Source organism: Poecilia reticulata, linkage group LG22 (genome assembly GCF_000633615.1).
Source record: "Poecilia reticulata strain Guanapo linkage group LG22, Guppy_female_1.0+MT, whole genome shotgun sequence".
Taxonomy (NCBI): Eukaryota; Metazoa; Chordata; class Actinopteri; order Cyprinodontiformes; family Poeciliidae; genus Poecilia; species Poecilia reticulata.
The window spans coordinates 319,723-327,061 of NC_024352.1; the positions used below are offsets into that span (position 1 = coordinate 319,723).

General features: G+C 38.8%; 1 protein-coding gene across 3 annotated transcripts in view; it reads right to left on the bottom strand.

Annotated features, from left to right (window-relative positions):
• The window catches only part of LOC103458066 (nesprin-2-like), a 240,386-nt gene that overhangs the window by 224,590 nt on the left and 8,457 nt on the right, over positions 1 to 7,339 (bottom strand). For all 3 annotated transcript variants that reach the window (XM_008398614.2, XM_008398613.2, XM_008398615.2), the window contains exon 2: positions 886 to 1,012. In XM_008398614.2, the coding sequence (XP_008396836.1) occupies positions 886 to 973 (88 nt within the window). In that variant the 5' untranslated portion in view covers positions 974 to 1,012. The remainder of the gene's footprint in view (positions 1 to 885; positions 1,013 to 7,339) is intronic.

Here is a 7,339-nt window from a genome sequence, read left to right on the forward strand (position 1 = left end):
TAAGTTCAGTTGATGTCTATGTGTCTTGCCTTTTTTCTCTACTTTCACAGTAATTTTTTGTTATTCATTTATTATTGTATTTATTTATTTGTTTTTTTTATTTTTTTGTTCAAGTAATTTCTGTTAACTGTGTTGGCCTGAAGAATTCACAAGGGCTAACTTTGTTTAGCTGATGCTAAATTGTAATATGCCAAGTGTGTAATAATGCTATATTTCTGTTGGAAAATCAATAAAGTTCAAGTCATAAAAAAAAATAGATAAAAAAATAAATTTTAAGAATTATTTTTCAGACCATTCTCAGTGTAGAAAGATCAGAGTGAAAAAAGAGGAAGAAAATGTTTTGGTTAATTCTGCAATTAAATTAATTTGAGAGAGAAATGGATATAGTTAATTATGTATTACACATTTCCATCAAGTTTGCTATGAGCTTCGGATTGTAAAAGTTGGTTTTTCCTCTATCATGGTAGCCACTGGAAAACACAGCGAAGTCTTTCTATAAAGGGCGCTCTTCTAGTGGGCATGGGCATTGTGCTCCAGTGCCGTCTCAACTGACAGTGAAGGAGAGTTTAATACCATGGGGTTTTTGGGGCTGTCAGAAAAAGCACAAAAGACCCTCCTTAAAGGGTTTGAATTTTTTAATAGCTTCAGTCATAGCAACATTTCTTAGTAAATAAATAATACACAATACTATTTATTTTCCTTAAATACACTTGTGGTTCAGTTGTAGCCAAAGTTAAGAAAGTTCAGGGGGTATGAATACTTATGCATCTTTGTAAGTTATACTGCTACATTCGTCATAGAAAGACTGTTTCAATTGTACTGCCATATAAACCTTGAGTTTAAACAAGCAGTCAAAATGTTTACTGTAAGCAAAGATGGACTGACCTTGCAGAAGCATGTGGACGTTGTCGATGTCCAGGGGGATGGACCCCCTCTCCAATAAACCATCGCTCGAGTAGAAGTCTGATGACATCCTTTCTGATCAACAGGCTCCTGACAGCATACTATAGCTCTGGAAAATACAAAGGAATATAACTACTTTGGTCTTGCCATATAGGTATATACTTTTCAGTTTACTTTTTTTGTTTCTAATTGTACTTTGTTCTTTGCACATTACTATTAAGTTTCCTTAGATTAGTCTTTCTTTAGTTGTTGTAATGCCTCTCAACATTGATGGTCTGTGCATTGGCTCCATCTCTTCACCAGGAAACTTGACAGATTGCCTTGGTCCCTGTGTCTGCAAGCACCAGTTACAGGCCAGGAGGGGAGCAAGCCAGGCCTGTCAAGTCTCCCGTTTTGGCAGGGAAGCCGCTGTATTTTACCTCTCTTTCCAGCCGATCTATGCTTTCGCATCCACCTGAATAATGTGTAGTTGCGCCACTGGTTACAAACCTAGCCCCTCGAGAAGACAGACAGTTCAATTTCTGATGACATCATTACTTTGTGTTTATGCAGCTAATGTTTCTTAGGAATGATCGAAAGAAAATACTTGATGACATTCAATTTAAAACCCTTTATGTCCTAAATTTAAAATGTCACCCTGGATATTTTTACTTATTTTAATTGTACGCAGTTCTTTAAACTGTAAGCCAGGGAGCCAAGCCTCCATGGGGCCCTAAGCGAAATTTGGTTTTGGGGCCCTGTATTTCTKCTAACAATGTGGATTGCTAGAGTCAACAGTTAGAAGATTAGATCATTTGCACACCTGCTATAAACTTATTGAATCTCTGATAGTGCTGTTTACATTACTATATCCTATGCATGTATAATAAAAGATACATTTATCAGAAAGTTGATTTCTTGGTGCCGATTTCCTTAATTTTGCCATTGTTAATCATGAGCAGTCGATACTTCCACGTGAAGCCCATCTTATCCCCTGATCTTATTTTCATCAGCAAAGGTTTAAATATCAGCCTCTGTTCTCTTCTACTCTGCAGTGAGTCAGTGACTAAATGACTGACAGACTGGCTCACAAGGTCATGTCTGCATGTTTATAGTAGCATTTAGCTGTGACGCACACAATGTTGGAGGCATCGCGTGGCTCAAACACCTTGTTGTTGTCCAAAAAATATGACATGAACTTGTCCATCCCTGTCCATTGTCGTGGCTGATATTTTGTGAAAATCCGGCAGAAAGGCTAAACTAATTGACTCAGAAATACTCTGCAGAGAGTCAGTCGAAATGAAAGACGCCATGTTTACATAGAAACTAAGCTCCGCGAGGCTTTGTTTGTGAGACATGCAGCCACGTGAGATTTTCGAGGGCGTTTCTGGGCGGAGCTTGGTAAGGTCCATGGCTACTGCAGTCATCCTAAACGGGGTTGAGCCGAGCCGGACTTCCTCTCCTCCAGAGTGATGTGTTTTCATCACCAGTAAAGGCAAAACAAGTCTGATGTCTGATTAGCTGCTAGGAAGTATATTATATATTCACTGTTCATTTTGCTATCCTGTTTGTTCCTACAATAAAATTGAATCTCATTTGTAATTCTCTACATTTCACAAACTTTTTTTCCCCTTTTCTCAGTGTTTACGTTTTATCAAGTATTTGCATGTAGATCAGGAATTCAAGTGAGATTAAAATGCAACACTTTTAAGTAAACCAGCAAAGAAATGTAAATATTAGGTAATATGTAGTTAGTCATATAATTGAATATACTGAATAAGGCTGAATGATATGACTTACAAGATTTTTTTCCATACCAGATTTGATTTTAATCGATTCCTCCCGTCCTCAATTTCTATAATAAAATCACAGAAAATTCTTTCAAAAAGTGCCTTTATTTCAATCAGCTCTTCCGTGAGTTATACTGTATAAGGGAGCATTATGGCCCGGCCTTTACAGGAATGCAGTCATCGTTACAGCACAATAAAGATGCAATTTTATAACAATGTCTTAAAATTACAAGACATTGTTTCAATGAGAAATAAAGATTCAGAATAATCTGATGTAACCAGCTCAGTCCATGTGGTTCTGATATTTGTMAATAATCAAGAGGATGTACATTTCCACCTCAACTGACCAGGTAAGCATTAAGGTAAAAATAAAAACCTAGAGCAAATATACAAAATGGAAACAGAGCTATGGATAGAAATACTTTCTATATAAAGAAAAGCAAAAAAGTTAATAGCAGAAGAAAAGTTGTTGGMAACATTAGCTCAGCTGATCTCTCCCTCCAGGAAGCCATCAAACAGAAGTCCTGTCCATCTCCAGCTATAATAAAGATAAAAAGGAGAAAACGTTAAGATAAAATAACAAATAATGCCAATTTGATAAATCAGATCTAATGTGTTCCAGATGCAAAAAACTTTCTGAAATTTATCATTGACATTTTACAAATTTCACAAATCAATTAGAAGGTTTCACAAATATATATACATATCTATATAAACATATAGATACAGATATATACAGATACATATATACGGATATGTATCTGTATATATCTACCTAGCATAAATAGATCCCACACTGCACAGATAATCAAAACACTTAACRTTTACATAGCACCTTTGTAAGCTTGTCCCTGTTAGCTAGGCATTATGGTGAATACAAACGATTTATTAACTTACCTTCGAAGTTATTTCGAAGGATGTGTGAAATTTTGACACATCCTTTGTTGTTAGAGCTTTTCAGGACATCTGAATAATTCTATAAAGCATCATTATGCAGCGACCAAGGAGCCATTGTTAACATACTGTTGCCTGTGCACCGGAAGCAGTCTATGTGGCAAAAGAAATGAGGAAGTGCTAAAACAGAAGTCCGTGGCATATAGTCCATCGATGAAAGCACTTGAACTGAGATGTGCAATAGAGGGATTATCACCCAACTTCATGTTCTGTCAGCAGCCACATTACTGCACATGTTGCCTTCACAACTGAGGGAAGAATCACAATTAGGCGAAAGAAATAATTTACGACTCACAGTCAGCACAGATCATCTCTTCAGCCAGTGCAAAACTTTTGAACGGCTTTGTGATGTGTAAATGTCAGGTTATTTTTTAGCACAGCGTCTCTGTACATAGCACTACCTCATGTTCAAACAGCTGTATTAAATTTCTGAAAGCTTACTTTATCATCTGCCACGATATATGCTGCTTCATGTTTGTTTTCTCTCAAATTGTGACCAACTAGGAAGAAATTATAGTATTTAATTTGTCCCTTACACGTTATTTTTACGCCCTCTTCATTTATTGACTGGCCTGATGCTAATGAGTCATAAACCCGCATCTCATTCACTAGTGTCAATTTGGTAGCATAACTTATTTTATTAAACAGCAAAAGATAGTTGCTACTATTTATTTACGTAGTTCTTAATTAATTTATTTATTATTATTTATTATCCGTTAAAAGTCCTGAAGAGTTTGAAGTGCAGCCTGAGTAGCGCATGCGAATAGGGCCTGCAAGTTCGGGAAGGGAAAAGATTCATTAAAAGTGCCTGCATGTCCTAGAGCGTCAGTTGAGCGTCAGGGCATTGCCTCAATTGCTATGTGTAATGATGCAGACAGTGGTGGTTTCTGACATGAGCAACATGGGTAAACACCCAGGGCGTTATCTTTTTAGAGTGGCACAAGACCACCGCAGACAAAACTCTTTGTTCTGCTTTGCACAGAGATGGAAGCAATGCAGAACAAAGAGTTTGTTCAATTTAATATTGGTTAAATGTATTAAGTATTTAATATCTATGTGTTTTATGGGAATATGGATCTTTCAGATCAATTTGAGAAGTAATTTTGATGATATTTTACATTTTATTGTGTCATGTAGCGCGGGACGCTGGTCTTGGTCTTGACTCGGTCTTGATACACTCTGGTCTTGGTCTTGTCTTGGTCTCGGGTTAGGTGGTCTTGAACACAACACTGACATCCGAGGCGAGAACAACGTGAGAAATCCAATGAGAGGTGCTGATGAGCGGGCTGACAGCGGCTGTACGGAAGTGAGGGAAACTGTTGAGGTTGCTGAACCAGAGCAGGGGACAGATGGAAAGGAGATGTSATGAATGACGGTGATCCATGATTGTTCATCATCATAGAGAGATGATGAACGATGAGCTGGGAGGGAACGGTGACGTAGCTCGGTGCGGCGAGACCTTGGGTATGCTTGTTGGAGATGGACCATGGAGAAGGTGGCGAACAATGAATCCCAGTCAGGCGAGAGAACGGCGGGAAAAGCTGCTTGAGATGATTCGAGGCCAGGGCTGAGAGAAATTCCCTTGCGTCTGAGGAGCGTCAGAGGGGGAACGGGCAGAATGCACGGCTAAGCAGCTCTTCTGCCAGCAGGATGAGAGGTGAAAGGATGGGGATCCTCGAAGAAAAGGATCAGGTGAGGTAGTCGGCTGAGAAGCTGTGGCGTGYGGATGAACAGATTGAGCACGGCTGCAGAGCGGATGCCGCCAAACAAGTGGGAGCTTGATAAGTGATTGGCGAAGACGGAGCATGGTCCTATGCTGATAGRCTGACAGCAAATGACGCAGTGATTGGATGGTACAGGTGAGACTGGAGAGTTCCAGTTTGAATTTATGTCTAGGCTTMATTTCTGTAATGCCTAATATTCAGTAAGATTGCTCCAAAGCCTTCGGGACATGACAGCAAACATTCATGTGCATGTTGCCAGGATCTACCGTATTTTCCACTCTATAAGGCACACCTAAAAACCTCAATTTCCTCAAAAGCCGACAGTGCGCCTTATAATCCGGTGCGCCTTATATATGGACCAATATTGAGCCACGACAGATCTAGCAACTACAGTAAGCAGCCACYGACTTCATTTTGCCAGTAGAAGAAGAAGCGCGTGGTACATGCTGGGATAGTTGTCAGAATGCTGGTTTGTTAATAAAGTTTGACTGACCTATCTACATACGGACCTGATAATCAGGTCGTCTGCAGATCGTTTAGCACCACGTTCTCCACGAACATGCTTTGCGCGAACGGAGAAGGGTGACCATCGTCCGGCCCCGGCCCAGTCGCGGAAGACTCTCCTCGCCGACCTAGGAGGGGGTGGGGGGTGCAGGGAAGAGAGACAGAGACTGTGGCGGCAACGTGCCGGTTGGTCTGTGTTACCCAGAAAGCAGTTGGGCACAATATCGCAACACCAATAACCGTGAGTGAAACAATGAATGGGGCAGCTTACTATATAAAGTACTCGGGGACCACTGCTTTATTATTACACATCCACATTTGTAAGGGACGGGTGGCAACTCAAACTATAGCGTCTATTATATGCGCCTTAAAATGCGGTGCGCCTTATAGTGCGGAAAATACGGTAATTAAAACCAACAAGCCCTGGACGAAGCTTTACTTTTTTTCTTATAAAAATGTAACACTGTTTGAACTGTGCTATACAGTACAAACTTGAGTATTAAACAAATCTAATAATAATATCATCTAAGTTTAAAAACAATGTCTGTGATAAAAAGTGGGATAAATATGGAAGACAAATATAAATCTGCTCTTTAAAAGGATTTTAAAAACCTTCTTTGACATTTAAAAATGCATCAAGTTTAAAAACAATCAGGGTTTCCCCCAGTGTATTATAAGCCTGGCAGCCCCGACCACCAGGCTTAGCAAATTTCCTGGGGGAAACTCTGAAACAGTTCATAAGTGTTCAAGAAAATCTAAGGTAAGATATATTATTTATTTTGTCCATCAGGGTGGAAATTTTCTTTTGGATCTTTAACCGTAAAATAAACACATTCATATAATCACAATGTCACCAATTTGTGCATAGAATTAAACACTTTGCAAAAAAATGGCCATATTACCGCCTTTTTACTCAACGTCACATGCAGTGATGAATTGTAGGTAATGTGGCATACACAAAAAGTAATGGTTTCTATTATTATTATCATTATTATTAATTATTATTATTATTATTATTATTATTATTATTATTATATTTTGATATTGATATGTTTTTTTATGTATACTTCTAATTTCGAGATTTGGCACCTACAACCCCTGGCAAAAAGTATGGAATTCCCAGTCTTGGATGAGCATTCATTCATTCATTCATTCATTCAGACATTTCATGCTGTAAAACAAACTCAGATCAAAAACATGATACAATAATAAGGTCATTCCAAATGTAACTTGTTGACTTTCAGGAACACTCAAATAAATGAAGAGAAAACATTGTGGAAGTCAGCGAATGATACTTTTATTGACCAAGCACAGGGAAATAAATATGGAGTCACTCAATTCTGAGGAAAAAAAGTGTGGAATCACTCAAATTGGAGGTAGAAAATAAGAACACACCCAGTCTATTTCCTTTCCCTAAATGGACACCTGCCCCAGATGAGATGTGCCCGTTAGTCTGCAGTTAAAAACACCTGCAGTCATGACGCC